This window comes from Branchiostoma lanceolatum, chromosome 15, assembly GCF_035083965.1.
Source record: "Branchiostoma lanceolatum isolate klBraLanc5 chromosome 15, klBraLanc5.hap2, whole genome shotgun sequence".
In the NCBI taxonomy this organism is placed as follows: Eukaryota; Metazoa; Chordata; class Leptocardii; order Amphioxiformes; family Branchiostomatidae; genus Branchiostoma; species Branchiostoma lanceolatum.
The window spans coordinates 643,837-662,130 of NC_089736.1; the positions used below are offsets into that span (position 1 = coordinate 643,837).

At 55.7% G+C, this 18,294-nt stretch overlaps 1 protein-coding gene across 2 annotated transcripts in view; it reads right to left on the reverse strand.

Annotated features, from left to right (window-relative positions):
• LOC136420716 (titin-like) overlaps window positions 1-18,294 on the reverse strand; it is a 49,753-nt gene that overhangs the window by 24,618 nt on the left and 6,841 nt on the right. For both annotated transcript variants that reach the window (XM_066407805.1, XM_066407804.1), the window contains exons 11-22: window positions 17,889-18,016; window positions 17,353-17,530; window positions 16,841-16,970; window positions 16,349-16,500; window positions 15,621-15,804; window positions 15,170-15,285; window positions 14,784-14,908; window positions 14,036-14,204; window positions 13,337-13,921; window positions 1,242-12,939; window positions 774-993; window positions 234-414 (exon numbers count right to left, since the gene is read on the reverse strand). In XM_066407805.1, the coding sequence (XP_066263902.1) occupies window positions 234-414; window positions 774-993; window positions 1,242-12,939; window positions 13,337-13,921; window positions 14,036-14,204; window positions 14,784-14,908; window positions 15,170-15,285; window positions 15,621-15,804; window positions 16,349-16,500; window positions 16,841-16,970; window positions 17,353-17,530; window positions 17,889-18,016 (13,866 nt within the window). The remainder of the gene's footprint in view (window positions 1-233; window positions 415-773; window positions 994-1,241; window positions 12,940-13,336; window positions 13,922-14,035; window positions 14,205-14,783; window positions 14,909-15,169; window positions 15,286-15,620; window positions 15,805-16,348; window positions 16,501-16,840; window positions 16,971-17,352; window positions 17,531-17,888; window positions 18,017-18,294) is intronic.

An 18,294-nucleotide genomic window follows, 5' to 3' on the forward strand; every position in this document is an offset into this window, starting at 1 on the left:
GGTAATCACAGATCTAGAATTCATTCATGGTTAACCGCAACCGACTAGAACTAAAGAGGTCTTCAAGACATTTTCCTGTTTTCATCTACGAACAAATATCGAGAAGCCTGTAAACTCGGACAGTGACATACCAGTGACGTTGAGAGTGCAGCTTGTAGAGTTAGGGTTATGGTAAGTGTTACGGAAGTGACGAAATATTACGGAAGTGACGAAGTGTTACGGAAGTGACGTACCTGTGACGTTGAGAGTGCAGCTCGAAGACACCTCGCCATACTCGTTGACGAATGTGGCGGCGTAGCTCCCAGCATCCTCCAGGGTGACGTCACTGATCTCGAGGTTGTACAATCCCAGCTCTTCAACCATGCGGAACTTTCCGTTGGTCTCAAGAGCATTGCCGTCCTTGTACCATGTCACCTGGTAAAAAAATACAAGAATGTTATTCAAAAGACAGCCAACGTAAAATGTCTCATAACCGAAAATAAGAAGTAATAGTAGAGAGAGAATGTTTGTATACATATCACTGAAGCTCTGTATTCTGATGTAAAGACCGTATCAGTTCACACACTGAATGATTTTAATATATAGATATTAAGATATTGTAAATGTTTTAGACTTTGATGCCGTATTCTGTATGCTTTTTAGAATGCTCTTTGATCTCTGATTTGTTTTTGTATGTCTGTGTATATATATGAAAATACTATCTCATTTTGTTTCTTAGCCCTGGAAGATTAGCATAAGGGGCTAAAGGGTATCACAACAAAGCAAACTCCTACCTGTGGCTCCTTGCATCGGTTCACCACGCAGGCCAGCCGGCAGAGGGCGCCCTGGTAGACGTGTCGGTCGTACAGAGGCATGACGAGAGCAGGCGGGCACGCGGCCGCCACCACCTCTTCCTCGCGCTCCGTGTAGTTGTACAGTTCCTTGCGCCTGCGCGTGACGGTGCCGTCGATCAGGATGACGGTCAGCTCTGTCCAGCTGCGGACGCGTCCAAATCTGGAAATAAGAGATGGGAAACATTTGAGATTGATAGACTTTCTTACCAAGTTGCCAAAGGCAGGACAATAAGATGTCAGCCTTTTAAATGGATTGGTACATTTTCTAACAGTTAAAGCTATAAAGTTTGCGTGGCTTTTCTGCTTTCTTCTGCATGGATAGCATTTTCAAATAGCCTCTTTTGATGAAAAGGTGCATAATTTTCATGTCGACTTGAAACTGAATGGAGCAGAGGTTTGTAACCTCACCTGTTCTCCACGGTACAGGTGTATCGTCCATCATCATCCGCGGTGATGTTGTTGATGATGAGGCTGATCCTGCCCGAGGTGCGGTCGTACTTCATCTGGTACTTGCTTCCCTCCTCCAGGGTCACGTCCTTCATCTCCATGGAGTGGAAGCCGTGATGCGTGCAGATCTTCTGCCAGGAGTAGGTCGTCTCGGCGGCCGTGTGAATCTTCAGGTCGATCCTAGCGGCGCAGCCTTCAACTGCAGTGACGTGGCGGACCCTGCTCACCTTCTTCGGGCCAAGATCGTCTCTCTCGACCTCAAGGGTGACCTGGGTCTCCGCCTCCTCGGAGCGGGCGACGCCGCGCGCGGCCAGGCGGCCGATGGCGTGCGAAGCCGTGAAGGTGTCGTAAGCCCTCCTGCGGAAGAAGAACTGTCGGTGACGCGTCTTGGCGATGTCGGTAGAGCAGACGGTCTCCATGCCCTTGCGGAGCCACGGGTGCTCCAGGCACTCCTGCGCGGTGTAACGCGAGTTCTTGTCCTTCCAGAGAAGCCCGTCCACGAAGTCCAGGCACTCGTCTGACAGATTTTCGAAGGCCTCGGCGTCGAACGCCCAGCGCTGCTCGCGGACGTTTCGCGCGGTCTCCCACTCCGACTCGCCCTCGAACGGCGACGTTCCGCCGAGCAGGAGGTACACGATGCAGCCCAGAGACCACATGTCGGTGGACCTGCCGACTGACTCGCTGTTCAGGACCTCGGGAGCAACGAACTCTGCAGAGATGTAGCTCATGGTCACCTTCTGGCCGGACTTGACTTGGCAGGAGCGACCGAAGTCGGTCAGCTTGACGTAGTAGCCCACGTGCGTGCAGCACATGATGCTCTCCGGACGCAGGTGCAGGTGGAGGATGTTCTTGGAGTGCAAGAACTCCAGCCCCTCGCAGATCTGGCGGGTGTAGTGGATGCAGTCGGCCTCCGTGTAGTGCACGCGGTGGTCCGTCACCATCTCCAGCAGCTCGCGGCCCGAGATGAACTCGCGGACCATCGTCAGCTGGTCGTGTGCCTCGTAGGCGTCGTACAGGCGGAGCACGCGGGCGTGGCTCAGCTTGTGCAGGAGCTCGATCTCGCGGCGGCAGAGCTGCTTCCTCTCCGCGGTCTTGCAGGTCACCACCGTGGCGGCGAAAGTGCGGCGGGTGGAGCGCTCCAGCACGCGGTACACGGCGCCGAACGCGCCGCTGCCGAGCTCTTCCTTGAAGTCGTAGACGTCTTCGGGTCCACCGGTGCTGATGAAGGATGTCCTGGGCACGCACGGCGCCTCGACGTTCACCTCGTCGTCGTAGTTCTGGCGGAAGGTGCTGCGTGTCTGCACGACCGATGTCTCCATGCAGGTGCGGCCGCAGCCGAACGCGTTCATGGCGCTGACCCGGAACACGTACTGGCTGCTGCTCCTCAGTCCGTACACGGTGCAAGTCGTCGTCCTGACGGTCATGATCCTGATCCAGCGGTTGGAAGACACGGCGCGACGTTCGATGACGTAGCCGGTCACGGGCGAGCCGCCGTCGGCAGCGGGCGCGGACCAAGACAGCTTGACGCTGTCGCCGGTCACGTCGCTGACTGCAGGTGGTTCTTCAGGCGGGTCTGGCACGGCGGCCACCTCCATGTTGATGGTGGCGGTGTCCTCGCCGATGCTGTTCATGATGTTGAGCGTGTAGGCTCCAGAGTCGTGCGCGTCCACCTCAAGGATGGTCAGCGTCGTCGACTTCTTTCCGGACATGATCTGGAAGTGCATGCCGTCATCCACGATGGTGCGGCCCTCCTTCTCCCACGTCACCATGGGCGCGGGGTCGCCGTAGACGGGCACCTTCAGGCAGATGCTCTCGCCGCGCTGGATGTTGATCTTCTTCTTCAGCTCTTCCGGCAGGTCGATCTTGGGATCGCCGCGCATGCTGAGCTGAGCGGACGCTGTGACGGCGCCGGCGCTGGAGGCCGCGCGGCAGGTGTACTCGCCACAGTCGACCTCGTGCACGTCTAGGATCTGGACCTTGATGTAGCCGGGTTCCTTGACCAGCTTGTACTTGTCGTCGGTCTTCAGCTCCTTGCCGTACATGTTATAGAACTTGAGGATGTAGTCGGACGTACAGATCATGTGAGCGGAGAACTCTCCGATCTCGCCCTCCCGCACCTCGCAGTCCTCCGGCTTGCGCACGAACCGCGGCAGGATGATCTCCCGCTCGTCCTTAATGGTGACGTAATCGCAGGCGTCTGACGGGTAGCTGACGCCCATGGCGTTCTCGCAGCGCACCCGGAACTGGTAGGATGAGTACTCGATCAGTCCGGAGACTGTGTAAGACGTGGTGATGATGAGGGTCGGGTTGACGCGGTGCCAGTAGGCGCCAGTCTTCTCGCGTTTCTCGACGATGTAGCCGAGCAGGATGGTGCCACCGTTAGACAGCGGCTCGTCCCACTTCAGCTCGACGGAGTCCTTGTCAACGTTCACCACCTCGGGCGGCGTCTCGATCCTGTCGGGCTTGTTGTACAGGTCCTCGGCGGTGACTGGCTCCCTGGTATCCAGAGGCTCGCTCAGGCCGACTGCGTTCTGCGCCACGATGCGGAACAGGTAGCTGGACTTGTGCATGAGGCGGGTGACGCGGCATCGCGTCTCGGTGGCGTAGGCGGTGACCAGTCTCCAGACTCCCGTGGACGGCTCGCGCTTCTCCACGATGTAGTTGGTGATGCGCGAACTGCCGTCGCTCTCAGGCGTCTCCCAGAGGAGAAGCATGGAGTTGCTGGTGACCTCTTGAACTCTGGCCGGTCCTTGTGGTGCGGAAGGCCTGTCGACAACGTCAACGACAACCTTGAGGGTGAGGATGCCCTGCGAGTTTTCGATGTTGGCGGTGTACTCGCCGCGGTCCTCCCACTTGGCGTCCTTGATGATCATGTTAGTGTAGGTTTCGGTGCTCTCCATGAACAGGCGATGTGTCCTACAGATTTCCTCGCCGTCCTTGGTCCAGGTGACCGTCGGCTCAGGCTTGGCCTTGAACGGGATGGTCACGCGGATGAGTCCGCCGCTGCGGCCCTGGACGGTGTCCGGTAGCGTACGCGTCAGTCTCGGCGCGAACTCGTGGATGAGGCGTGCCGACGCGGAGGCTTGCCCGACGCCGTTGTCGACCTTGATGACGTACTCGCCCTCCATGTTGGCGGTGGTGTTGAAGGCCTCCAGCCAGAAGTTGGTGGAGTCGCCCGAGATGCTGTACCTCAGGCTCTCGAACAGCTCGATGCCGTCGAAGTACCACTTAGCCGAGCAGGCCGGGTAGCCAGCGATCCTGGTAAAGAACCTGGCGTTCTCACCTGGCGCGCAGATGCAGTCTTCAGGTGCAACCAGCACCTGTGGCGGATCGCCCTCGATCTTAGCGCGGCACGTTACGGACATGCTGCGGCGGCTGGCGATGCTGTGGCCCATCAGGTTCTGCGCCAGAACGCGGAACTCGTAGGAGTCGCCCTCGATGAGACTCGTGACGACGAACGTTGTGGTAGAGATGGTGTAGGACGAGCTGCAGACGACCCAGCGGCGGGTGTTAACCTTGCGGCACTGGATGATGTAGCCGGTGATCGGAGTTCCTCCGTCGCCTTCTGGGGGCTGGAAGTGGATTGTAGCCGTGGTAGCGGTTACGTCGACGACTTCAGGCTCGCCTTCAGGGCGCGGCGGGCGTCCCTTCATGTCTCTGGTCAGGACGGCCTCGGACATCGGGCTGGGCTCGCTCAGACCGGCGATGTTCTCCGCGCGCACGCGGAACTCGTACTCGTTGTCTGCCACCAGTGCGGTGACGGTGTAGGTCTGCACCTGGATGGACGTCTTGTTCACGCGGACCCACCTGCCGACGGTCTTCTCGCGTCTGTCGATGTGATATCCGGTGATAGCACCGCCGTTCTCCTCACGAGGCTTCTCCCAGAAGAGCGAGATCGTCTCCCGGGTGACGTTTGTGACCTCCGGCGCGCTCGGCGGCGCGGATGGCGGGCGGACCGGGCTCATGGGCACCACTCCCTCGGCGATCGTCAGAGCATCGCTGCTGCCGACCTTGTTCTCGGCCGTGACGCGGAAGAAGTACTCCACGCCCTCGTCCAATCCGGTTACGGTGTATGTCGTAGTCGTCACGTGAGCCGTCACCATGCGCCAGACGCGCTGGGTCGACTCGCGCATCTCCACGACGTAGTGAGTGACGGGTGAGTGTCCTTCGTCCTCGGGTTTCTCCCAGGACAGAGTCGCCTGCGTAGCGGTGACGTCAGACGCCTTGAGAGTGCCCGCAGGGGCGGAGGGCTTGTCCATGACCACCACGTGGATGGCAACCGTGCAGCTGCCCTCTTCGTTGATGAGCCGCAGGTCGAAACGTCCGGCGTCGTACCTCTCCACCTGCTTTATGATGAGCTGCGTGGAGATCTCGGTGTCGCTGAACATCACGCGGTGCGTCGGCACCAGGTTGCCGCCGTTGTGGCGCCACCTGGCGGACGGAGAGGGACGTCCAGACACGGGCACGTACAGCCTCAGCACGCTGCCGACCTTCACGCGGACCGGCTTCTTCAGGTTCTCGTCCAGCTCTGCGACCGGCGGTACTCCCGCCATTTCGTCAGGTAGAGTCACGATGGTCACTTCGCTGGGCTGGCTGACGCCTCCCTTGTTGACCGCACGCGTGCGGAAGCAGTAAGGCTTGTTGGTCTGCAGGTCGCGGACGATGGAGAGACGCTTCTCCAGTGGTTTGGAGCTCGTCTTCATCCACTGCTCTACCTCGGCGGGACGCACCTCCATGTAGTATCCCGTGATCGGAGCGCCTCCGATGTTGGCGGGGTCGTTCCACTTCAGCTGCACGGAGTACTTCGCCATCTTGACGATCTCCGGCGCTCCGGGAGGTCCCGGGGGATCGATGGGTTTCTTGGTCTGTACGAAGGCGGTCGCCTCGCACGGCGTGCCGGCGCCGGCCTTGTTCACGGCGCTGACGCGGTGAGAATACCACAGGCCCTTCAGCAGCTGCTCGGACCGGTAGTGATACGTCTGGATGTACTCCTTAGTACACTTCACCCAACGCTTGCCAGACTTCTCCCTTCTCTCGATCAGGTACCCGATGATCGGGCTGCCGCCGTCAAACTCAGGCTCAGACCAGTTGATCACCATGGTTGTTTCATTAACGTCGGTAACCTTCGCGTTCTGAGGAGCTGTGGGCTCTTCGAACGGCTTCCTTGGGATGATCTTGTCGGTCGTGAAGGCCCTGCCGGTGCCGAACTTGTTCTCGGCCATGATCTTGAAGCGGTACTCCCTGTTGTGCACCAGGCCTGTGATTCTACAGGTGGTGCGCAGGCAGGTTGTGACGTACTGGAATGACGTACTTCCGGCTTCCGCCTTCTCAATCAGGTAGTTTGAGATGGGGCTGCCGCCGTCGTCAGTGGGGAGTTCCCAGGCGAGGGTGACTGAGTTGGGAGAGAGGTCCGTGATCCTGATGGGTCCTCTTGGCGAGCCGGGCTTGTCCATGACGTTTATCTTGAAGGTTTCCTTCGCTCCGCCTACGCTGTTCTTCAGGATGACTGAGTAGTCCCCGGTATCGGTCCTCTCAGCCCTCTTAATGAACAACGCCACCCTGCGGTCGGTCTGCTCGAACTCCGTCCTCTTGGTGCGGCGCATCTCGTAGCTTCCCTTCATCCACATCATGGTCGGCCTGGGCTTGCCGGTGAACGGCACGTCCACCAGGATGTTGGCCCCGGCGCGGACTTGGTAGAAAGAGTCAGTCATCTTCATGACGGGGAGGGACAGCTCGTCCTTGCAGAGAACCGTGTCGGTCTCGATGGCGTCGCTGGCTCCCACGTTGTTCCTGGCGGTGATCCTGAAGCGGTACTCGTGTCCCTCCATGATGCCTTCGGTCACGGTGTACTCCAGCCCTCGGACCATGCACACGCGCCTCCAGTCGTTGATGTTGGTGTCGTACACCTCTATCAAGTAGGACTGGATCTTGTTGCCGTAGTCGTTGACTGGCGTGGTCCACTTCAGGGAGACGGTGCGGCTCGTGACCTCCAGGATCTTGACGCTGGACGGCGGGTCGGGCAGGCGGATGGGGTCCTCCGCGGTGAGCGGTGCCTCCATCTCGCAGGGCTCGCCGATGCCGTACTCGTTCTCGGGCAGAACCCGGAAGTAGTACTTGTTGCTTTCGACCATGTTGCGGATGACGCAGATCGGCTTGGGGTTCTTGACGGAGATGGTTGACCAGGTCTGTCTGCTCTGCTCGCGGCGCTCCACGATGTAGTTGGTGACCTCGCTGCCTCCGTCCAACTCGGGCATCTCCCAAGTCAGGATGCAGGACTTGGAGCTCACATCCTTCGCCCTCAGATGCTTAGGCTTCCCGGGGGTATCCAGGATGCGGACAGAGATGGTTGCCTGGGCAACGCCAGTGTCGTTCTTCAGAGTAATGGTGTACTTGCCAACGTCGGTGCGGTTGGTGTCGTCAATGAGGAACTCGGACGCGTAGGGGGAGTTGTTGATGATGGCTCGGTTGCTGAGCTCTTCCTCTCCTTCCTTCGTCCAGGCCACATCTGGTGTGGGTTTGCCGTGGATGGGGACGTACAGTCGCAGCGGGTTGCCCGCGCGTACGATGACCACCCTCCTCAGGCTCACGTCCAGCTCAATAGTGGGCGATATCTGCATGTCCTTTGCAGTGACAACGCCAGTCACTTCAGCGGGCTCGCTCATGCCGGCGATGTTGACTGCGCTGACTTGTAAGTAGTACTCAGCACCAGCCTTCAGGTCGCAAGCCGTCCATTCGGTGATGTGGACGACTTCTTCGGTGTGGGCCCTGACCCAGACGTTGCTGTCCGTCTTGCGGCTTTCCATGATGTATCCGATGATGGGAGCGCCTCCATCGTAACGAGGTGGATCCCACGACAACGATATGGTAGACCGCGTGGTGTCGGTGACAGTCGGCCTGACCGGAGGAGCCGGCTTGCTGGCTGGCTCCCGGGCTGTGACCAGGGCTGAGGGCGGGCTGGGCTTGCTGGAGCCGGCAACGTTGAACGCGCTCACGTGGAACTCGTAGTCGATGCCCTCGCGAAGACCGCTCACCCACATTCTCTTGTCTAATGTCGGTTCCTTGGCCGCTGCTATCCAGCGGTAGCTGTTCTTGTCCTTGTACTCTAGGATGTATCCGTCGATGTCGGTGCCGCCGCTGTCCTTAGGCGGCTGCCAGGACACGTAGATGGCGTCAGCGCTGATGTCCAGAATCTCCGGCGGCATCATGCCGGACGGAGGCTTGTACGGACTGACGATCTTCACAGGCTTAGTCTCCACGAACGCGCCTGTCTCGGCGTTCTGGTTGATGGCCGCCACCCTGAAGACGTACTCATGCATCTTGGTGAGCTTCCTGATGGTGATGGTGGTCATCCTGATATGCAGGGTGGCCGTCACCTGTTCCCACAGCCGGCGGCTGCAGTCGCGCTTCTCCACGCAGTACCTCATCAGCGGCTTGCCGCCGTCGTCGGTCGGCATCTCCCACTCAAGGGTTGCGGAGTCGTGCGTCACAGACGAGACCCTCATGTTCAACGCCTTGCCGGGTTTGTCCAGGATGTTTACCATGATGGGCACGGCCTTGTCGCCGCCATCGTTCTTCATGGTGATCATGTACTTGCCGCTGTCGGCTCGCTCGGAGTTCTTGATGGTCACCTTGGTGTGGGTGGCCGTGGTGGCGATGCTACAGCGGTCGGTCAGACGGAGAATCTTGTCGTTCTTCGTCCACGCGATGCTTGGAGTGGGCTTGCCACCGTAGGCTACGTTCAGGACGATGTCTTTCCCGGCGTTCTCTTCGATCTTCATCTTCTCGGGGATGACGGCAGGTGGCCTGACGTCTTCGCGGGCGATGATGGGGTCCGTGGTGGCGCCGGGGCTGGTGTAGTCGCCCACGATGGTGCGCACGCGGAAGAGGTAACGCCTTCCGTACAGCAGACCCTTCACCGTGAACTCCCGCTCGATCAGGCTCTCGTAGTTGGCCTTGATCCACTTGGCTGCCTCCACGTCGGACTCGCGCTTCTCCACGATGTACCCGGCCACCTTCCTGCCCAGCTCCACCTCGGGTTCCTCCCAGGCGAGCGTGCAGGTGGACTTGGAGACGTCAGTCATCCTCAGGTTGAGAGGATCGGGCACGGGGTCCTTGGCGACGATCGGCTCTGTCGGCTCTCCGGGCTCGCTGATGCCAGCCGTGTTCTGAGCAAACAGGCGGAACTGGTAGGAAACTCCTTCAATCAGTCCCTTCGCCTTGAATTCCTTCTTCTGCGTGGCGATCTGAGTGATCCTGTTCCACTGGAACCCTGGAGTCTTCCTCTCCAGGTAGTAGCCTGTGATCTTGCTGCCGCCATCATCCGGAGCGTCCCAGCGCAGCACCATCATCTCCTTCAGCACAGTCACTGCGACTGGCGGAGCGGGCGCCGCTGGCGGGTCGAACGGATACTTGATGATGACCAGTTCATAGGTCTGCAGCGGACGGCCGACGCCGAACCTGTTCTCGGCGGACACCCGGAAGTGGTACTTCCGGCCTGTGGTCAGCTCTGAGCACGTGATGTTGCACCTCTTGCACATCGTGCTGACTGGAGTCCATGCACGGCCCTCCATGTCCATCTTCTCTATGATGTATCCCTCTACCGTTGCTCCTCCGTTGTCGACTGGAGGCTTCCAGCCGATGGTGGCGAAGTCGCCGCCGACGTCCAAGATCCTGAGCGGACCGAGGGGCTCGGCGGGCGGGCCGAGGATGACAACAGTCAGGGAGCTGGTGTCTGTCCCGTGTTCGTTCTTCAGCACCAGTTGGTACTGGCCTGTGTCGTAGCGGTCCGAGACCTTGAAGGTAAGCTGGGTGGACGTCTCCGTGTTGTTCACTCCCACTCTGAACGGATTCAGAGGACGGTCGTCCTTAGACCAGGCGATGGTCGGCTTGGGGCAACCCTCGATGGGAACGTCCACGGTGATGTTTTGCCCAGCCTTTGCGACAATGCCTCCCCTTGGGATGGCGCTCATGTCGGCACGCGGAGGGATGGCCTTCTCCTTGCAGAGGATGGCAGTCTCGATCTCGCGGACTTCACTAAAGCCGACGATGTTCTGTGCGCTGATGCGGAATTTGTAGGAAGCGCCCTCGTGCAGGTTGAGTACCTCGCACATGGTGTCTCTGACGGTGGCGTACTTCTCCCACGTAGTCTGGCCTTCTTCCACGTACTCCACGACGTAGTTCATGATCTCTGTGCCGCCGGTGAAGTCGGGCTTGTCCCACTTCAGCACGACGGCGTTCCTGTCCACGTCCACGGCCTGAACTCTGCTCGGGGCCTCGGCCACGTCGACAGCGTCCTGGGCGGTGATGGGCTCGATTGTGTCCCTCGCCTCGCCGATTCCGTATGCGTTTTCGGCCATGACCCGGAAGTAGTACGTCACTCCCTCCATTAGCTTCATGACCTTGTAGGACATCTTGTTGCAGCGGGCGTCGAGCGTGGTCCACGTCCTCCTATGGGACTCGCGCTTCTCGACGACGTAGCTCCTTGGAGCGCTGCCGCCGTCTAGGATTGGCGGTTCCCAGAGGAGGGTGCAGCCTGTCTTGGTGACGTCCTTCACGGTGAGAGACGCAGCAGGGCCGGGTACGTCGAGAACCCTGACGACGACGGACGCGCACTTCACGCCCGAGTCGTTCTTCAGGGTCAGGTTGTAGCGTCCGGCATCGCTCCAGTTGCTCTCCTGGATGATGAGCGCCGTGGCGACTTCACTGGTCTCGACCGTTGCACGGTTGGGCAGTTCTCCGTCCTCCTTCTCCCAGATCACTTCAGGAGCGGGTTTCCCCGAGATGGGGATGTACAGACGGATCGGCACGCCGGCGCGGAACGTCACCGCCTTCTTCATGGTGACGTCGAGCTCCAGATCCGGAGCTTCCTCCAAGTCGGCGGCCAGGACGGGATGTCCCAGCTCGGCCGGCTCGCCGGTGCCGCCGCGGTTCACGGCGCTGATGCGGAAGTAGTACTGCTTGCCCTTCTTCAGTCCGGTGACGAAGAGCGTGGTCTCCTTGATGATGTGCGTCTTGTGGCACTTGAGCCACTCCTCGCTACTCATCTCGCGGTGCTCCACGATGTAACCGATGATGTCGGCGCCGCCGTCGAACTTGGGCTTGCTCCAGCTCAGCGTGGCTGTTGTTCTTGCGCTGTCCACCAACCTGATGTTGATCGGACCGCTGGGCTTGTCGACTGGATCCAGGGCTTGCACAGACTCTGATGATGGGCTAGGCTTGCCCACGCCGGCCTCGTTGACGGCTAGGACGCGGAATTCGTACTCCAGGCCCTCCACGAGGGTACTGATCCTGTACTTCCACTCGGACACAGGCAGGTTGTTCACGCGAGACCAGCGGATGCTGGTACGCTCCTTCTTCTCCACGAAGTATCCGGTGATCTCCACGCCTCCGTCGTCGTCGGGGCTGGACCAGGTGATGAAGGCGGTGTCAGCAGCCTCCATGAAGACCTCGGGGCGGGCCGGAGGTCCCGGGACGTTGAACGGGCTCTTTGCCTCGATGGGCTTGCTGAGGACGGGGTCGCTCGCGCCGATGTCGGACACGGCGGAGATGCGGAAGATGTAGGTGACGCCGGTTCGCAGGCGGGTCACCTTACACGTGGGCTTCCGGACGTTGCTGGAGAAAGTCAACCAGTTGTCTTGTCCAGCCTCCGTGCGCTCCACGGTGTACGATCTGATCGGGGTGCCGCCGTCGTCCTTAGGCTCGGCCCAGCGGAGGGTGATGGAGTCGACTGCTGTGGTGACCAGCTCGATGGGACCGACACGAGATGGCGGTCCAATCACGGTCACGTTCATGGTTACCGTGGAAACGCCGAAGTCGTTCTTAGCCGTCACCAGGTAGGTGCCACTGTCGGCGCGTTCGGCGGCCCGGATTGTCGTGACGCTCGTTTTCTTGGTAGTTTCTCTGTTGACGCGGTCACTGCGCACCATGGGCCTGTTGTTCTTGGTCCAGGCGACATCGGGGGCTGGCATGCCGGCGATCAGCGCGCTGAGAGCGATGGTGCTGTCGGCGGGGAAGCTCATCGTGTCCTTCATGCCGTAGCCCAGCTTGGCGGAGGCCGGCACCAGCTCGTCCTTGCAGAGAACTGGGACCGTCGGTCCGGCCGGCGGGCTGACGACCGCTGCAGAGTTGCGCGCGGACACGCGGAACTCGTACTTTTCCCCGTTGACCAGCCCCTTGATGGTGTACTCGGTGGTGGCGACGTTCTCGGTGTTGCACACCACCCACTTCTCCTGCTTCATGTTGCGCCGCTCGATGATGTACGTGATGATCTTCCGCCCGCCGGTCAGGCCTGGCTTCTTCCAGGTCAGCCCGACGCTGGCGCGGGTGACGAACAGCACGGCGAGCTCTGTGGGCGGGGAGACCGGGTCCACGATGCGGACGGGCGTGCTGGGCACGCTCGGCGCGCTCTGGCCGGCCGAGTTGATGGCGATGACGCGGAACTCGTACTCCGTGCCCTCCCGTAGGTTGGTGACGCGGTGGTCGCGCTTCTTCATGATGCTCTTGCTGATCCTCATCCAGCGGCTCGTGCCGACCTCCTTCTTGTCCAGCAGGTAGCCGATGATGTCGGACCCGCCGTCGTCGGTAGGAGGCTTCCAGTTCACAGTCACTGAGTCCTTGGCGATGTCTTGGGTTGTTGGAGCCTTTGGTGCTGCAGGCTCATCTGAACAGGAGAAATAAATTTTTTTAGAACTTCTTTCGCAGTATTTTTATTTGTAGTCCAGTTTGAATATTAACTAGTGTTACGGAATGGCTATGCAAGGAATTGCACAGTATATCAAATGTGTTGATCTGGTAGATTTCCCGCCCTCTGTGACCCGCACATGCGCATTAGGCACCGGTGGCCGGAGACATACTCACAGGAGACATACTTTTCCATTCTGGTGTAGAGGATCATTCATGAACACACGCTATTCTACAACGGTCTGCGTGCGTGTATCTTTCCTTGGTTAAGAGGGATAAACGAAATGAAAACACGTTGTTCTACAACGGTCTCTGTGTGTGTATCTTTCCCTGGTCAAGATGGATAAACAAAATGAAGTAGTAAAAAAGATGCTTACCGAACGGATACTTGGCGTGGACGGCGGTAGACCTCAGCGACTCGCCGACGCCGTACCGGTTCTCCGCGCTGACCCGCATGATGTACTGCGCGCCAGGCGTCAGTTTTGGCACCTTGACGGACGTGCGCTTGACGTCAGAACTGACGTAGGTCCACGTCACACCGGCGTTGTCGGACTTCTCCACCACGTAGTTGGTGACATCACTGCCGCCGTTGTCGCGAGGTGGTTTCCATAGCAACTCCAGTGATTCGGGAGTGACGTCCTCGAAGGTGATTGGTCCTTCCGGCTTGCCTGGCTTGCCCAGCACCCTAAGGGTGATCTCGAAGGACTGGGATCCCAGGTCGTTCTCCACGGTGAGAGTGAACTTCATAGCATCCTTCTTCTCGACCTTCTTGATGGTAAGAGAGGCGAAGTCGGCGGTGTTCTTCACGAAGTAGCGCTCGATGGGCGTCAGGACCTGGTAGCCTCGCATCCAGGTCACCTTAGGCTTGGGCGCGGCGTGGAAGGGAATGGTGACGTTGAAGTCTCCGCCTTGCCGCACCACCACGGTGTCCTTAATGTCGGTCAGATCCAGCACTGGCGGAGCTGTAAAAGGAGACAGAAGGAAGAGGTCAACTTTTGCCCCAAGCAACTCTTTTACCGAGAAGGGAAAAGAACGCATAACCACAAGGGGCCGAAGTTGTGTGAGGGGGAACTCACCGAGCTGCTCCTTGCAGACGACGAATGGCGTCTCTGCAGGCTCGCCCAGGCCTCCGTCGTTGATGGCGGAGACGCGGAACTTGTACTCGGAGCCCTTGTCCAGCAGGGTGACGGTGTACCGCAGCAGGTTGATGGACTTCACGCGCTGCCACTCCTCGCTGCCCTTCTCCTGGAAACACACAAATTTGCATGGTTAAAGCCCTGTATTTTCTCGCTGATTTACAAGGAAACTACACAACTGTCTTCACAGTTATAACACTGCATTTTCTAGCCAAATCACTAGGACGTTACACCACTATTTTCAGGGTCAAAACATTGTATTTTAAGAAGATTTCATGGGAAGTTGCACCATTATTTTCAAGTTTAAAACACTATTTTCTAGAAGATTTACTAGGAAGTTGCACCACTATTTTCAATTCTATTTCTTTGCAGGGGTAAACGCTGCGTATTTTCTAGTAAAAGAAAACCTGCATTTTTTTAGAGTGAAAACACTGCATTTTCTAGCTAATTTTCTTGGAAAAACATACATGACATTTTACAGTGAAAACAAAGCCTTTTCAAACTGATTAACTGTTAGGTTAAACCACTATTTTCAGCTCCTATTTGGCAGTAGGTACATGCGAGTAAGGGTATGTTTCTGTGAGTGACACAAACCTATCCAGCTTGTTCTTTAACTGTGCAAAATTGGTCTACCAGCTCTTGGACCAAGCTTACCAGTTGCATTAAACGAAATGCAAACAAAGATTACCTGAAGTTCCACGAGGTAGCTTGTGATCCTGTTGCCACCATCAAACATGGGTCGGGCCCACTGCAGGGCGACGGTCGTGTCGGTGATTTCTACCACATCAAGCTTCTTAACGGCAGAGCACGTTTCTGTTGGAATAAATTTTAAACAAATCAATCAGACTGTCAAGGATAATTTCTAAAGAAAGCAAAACTACACTGACAAAAAGAATGTATGCTATTGTCTTGCTGTACAAAATATCATATTATACTAGGTGGTGAAAAGCTTGTCAAACGCTCAAGATACAAGGAAAATCTCTAAAGAAAGCAATACTACATTGAGAATCAGAGATGTATGCTCTTGTCCTGCTGTACAAAAATGCAATAAGTGATCGAAAGCTGGATTCTCACCAACTGGGTCCGCTGCTGTGATTGGCTGAGTGGTCTCGGCTGGCTCACCAACGCCGATGTCGTTAACTCCCATGACCCGGAAGTAGTAGATGTTGCCTTCTACAAGCTTGTAGATCCTGAGGGAGCAAGTCAAGGTAGGGTTAAGGTCACTTAAAGACACATCTTAATTAAAATTTTTGTTTACCTTTCTGCCTCATTTTCATAAATAGGTTCTTCTAACGTTTCTGTTCATTTTATGAAATAGTTACTGCAAAGTAAAGAAACAATGCTATCCTTACTTGTAAGAAAACTTTATGACAGCAGCCTTTTTTACAATGTTTCCGTTCATTTTGTCAAATTGTAAAGAAAAGATGTGTTGGTGTTGTTACTTGCAAGAGGACTTGATGGCAGCAGGCCATTTTCCCAATGTTTCAATTCAGTTTCTTAATTTGCAAAGAAAAGAAGAGCTTACTTGTATGAGGACTTGATGACGTTGGTCGCCACTGTGCTCCAGGTTCGGCGGCTCTCCTCCCGCTTCTCCACGATGTACCTGGTGATGGACTTGCCGCCGTCCTTCTCCGGGAAGTCCCAGGAGAAGAAGGCGGAGTTGCTGTTCACGTCCTTCACGCGCAGGGTGCGAGGCTTGCCGGGAGTGTCTGAGGGGAAACGGAGAACAGTCGTTAAGGGTTCTTCCAAGGAACAAGGATTGACAGACTCTAAGACTCCTTCCAAGTCAGAGGAGCAAGGAATGACAGTTTTTAAGATTCCTTTCAAGAGGCAACCTTTCAAGACGCAAGGAGTAACAAGTGCAGTCTTTAAGAGTCATTTCAAGGAGCAAGGAATAACAGTCCTTAAGACTCCTTCAAGCAAGGAATGACATGTGCAGTCTTTAAGACTCCTTTCAAGGAGCAAGGAATAATAGCTTTTAAGACTTCTTCCATGTCTGAAGAGCAAAGAATAACAGTTTGGAAGTCTCTCTTCAAGCTTATCTAGTACTGAGACCACCTACATGGTACAGGCTGTGATGTCCATGAAATATACTGAGAATTTTGGTGAAACACCCAGCTCCTAAACAGTAGCAAGACTTCTGTTAAGTGATGTTACACTCTGTTCTTTGTGCTGAAATGAGTTTTCAGTGCCAGATTGACCAGCTATGTTCGGATTTGCTGAGTCTTAAGTCCTGAGGAATGATGTACCCACCTAGCACTTTGACGTTGATGGCGACCTGCTTCTTTCCGCTGGAGTTCTCCACAGTCAGGTAGAACTTGCCGGCGTCGCGCCTGTCCGTGTTGTGGATGGTCAGGCTGGTCGCCACCTCACTGGTCTCAATCTGGGCACGGTTCTCCAGGTCGCTGTAGGCGGAAATGTGGTCAGTCAGTGCTGAAGTCTACAAGATTGCTAGCCCTCCATAGTACAATCAATATGGGGATTCTTACCTTTTAAAGATTTGGCAGCTTCCTGCAGCTTTTAAATGAACAGTTTGGCAGATTCTTTTACTTATAACAAGGATATATCTTACAGACTGTGCCTGGCTTTTTTAGGCTTCGCTGTTTTCATTTTTGTGATGGGAAAAGACCTGGTAAAGTTCCGGACTTTTGAATTTGTACATGTAATGTGCTGGCTGAGATGGCGAACAATGTAACAATGCCACATCTGTAAAGGTATAAACGGAGTTTGCAAGCTTGTTCTCACCTGTCCTCCTTCTCCCAGGTGCAGGCAGGTGTGGGTTTGCCCGAGATGGGGATGTAGAAGCGCAGCGGCACGCCTGCGCGGATCGTGATCGTCTTCTTGTAGGTCACGTCAATGTCAAACTCTGGGGGTTCTACAAGAGGGAGGGGCATCTTTACTGACATGTTCTGCACTCTTTAAACACGTTATATTGCCTTTTTTTAACTCGCTCAGTGCAAGGCCGTAGGGGGCACTCATCTAAGCACTGAACGAATTGTTACTGTAGCAGCATCTCTAGGTCAGAAACATCAATGCTCGAGACAAGCATAACATTTGATAATGCCAATAAAAGACAACTACACAAATCTACCGCTATTAGCCTTCCCTTTTCCTGCAGAATATTATCTGGTAAACACACATAATTACTTTATATAGTATACTCTAACTATATTCAGTATTGTCTTGACCCGTTGCACTTTTAGATTTTTAGACTGATTGAATGTAGTAGTATATATAGCGTTGATAGCAACACGGACCTTCCAGTTGCTTGACCACAGTGGTGTCTTCAGCCTCCCGTGGCTCGCTCGCACCCATCTCGTTCAGGGCGCTGACCCGGAAGTAGTAAGCTGCTCCTTCCGTCAGGCGCTCAACGGTGAGCTCGTTGTTGCGGATCATGCCGGAAGCGTGGGCGCGCTCCCAGGTGTCGGTGCCGACCTTTTGTTGAATATTTGCACATATTGAATATTTGCACATAGAAAAGTTCATTTCGTTGCAGTAAAGAAAAAAATGCAGGGGGAACCTGAAACCTCCAAGTTGTTTTGGAGGGTTTCCCCTTAACCGCGATTGATTTACTTTATAATAGCTGATTATTTTAACATGTATACATAATCAAATAAGATCAAACAACAAAAAAGCTAATCATTATACATATATAATGTAAAAGAAAACCAACAGAGTAACTAACTAAAGAAATAATGCAATCAAATGACATATCAGAATTTTACGGAAGTGAAAGAAAATCAAATTGCATATTTCAAAACTGATAAGTTACTAAATAAAAGCACAAAAGTACCTTGCGCATCTCCAGCACGTAGCCGTCGAGGCGCAGGCCGCCGTCCGACTGCGGGACGGGCCACTTCAGAGTCACGGTGCTGGTGGTGGTGTCGATGATGTCCAGCCACGCTGGGGCCAGAGGAGGTCCTGGAGAAAAGAAACCATTTTTTAGTAAGCTTGAAGTTTTGGCCCAAAAAATTGTAGCACAAAATTCTGGGGGAACACTGTTTACCGACTGAAACAGATTAGCTGTTGTACAATCAAAGGTCTAAGCTTTTGGCCCTGATTTTGACTTGAAGGATTGCTCTTTGTGGTGTGAAAGGACAGGCAAAAGATCACTCGTTTCTTGTTGCTGCATCAAACTGTTGATGCTTGGAATATTACATAATGCAACCTTAAGAGAAGTATAAGTGATAGTGGGAAAT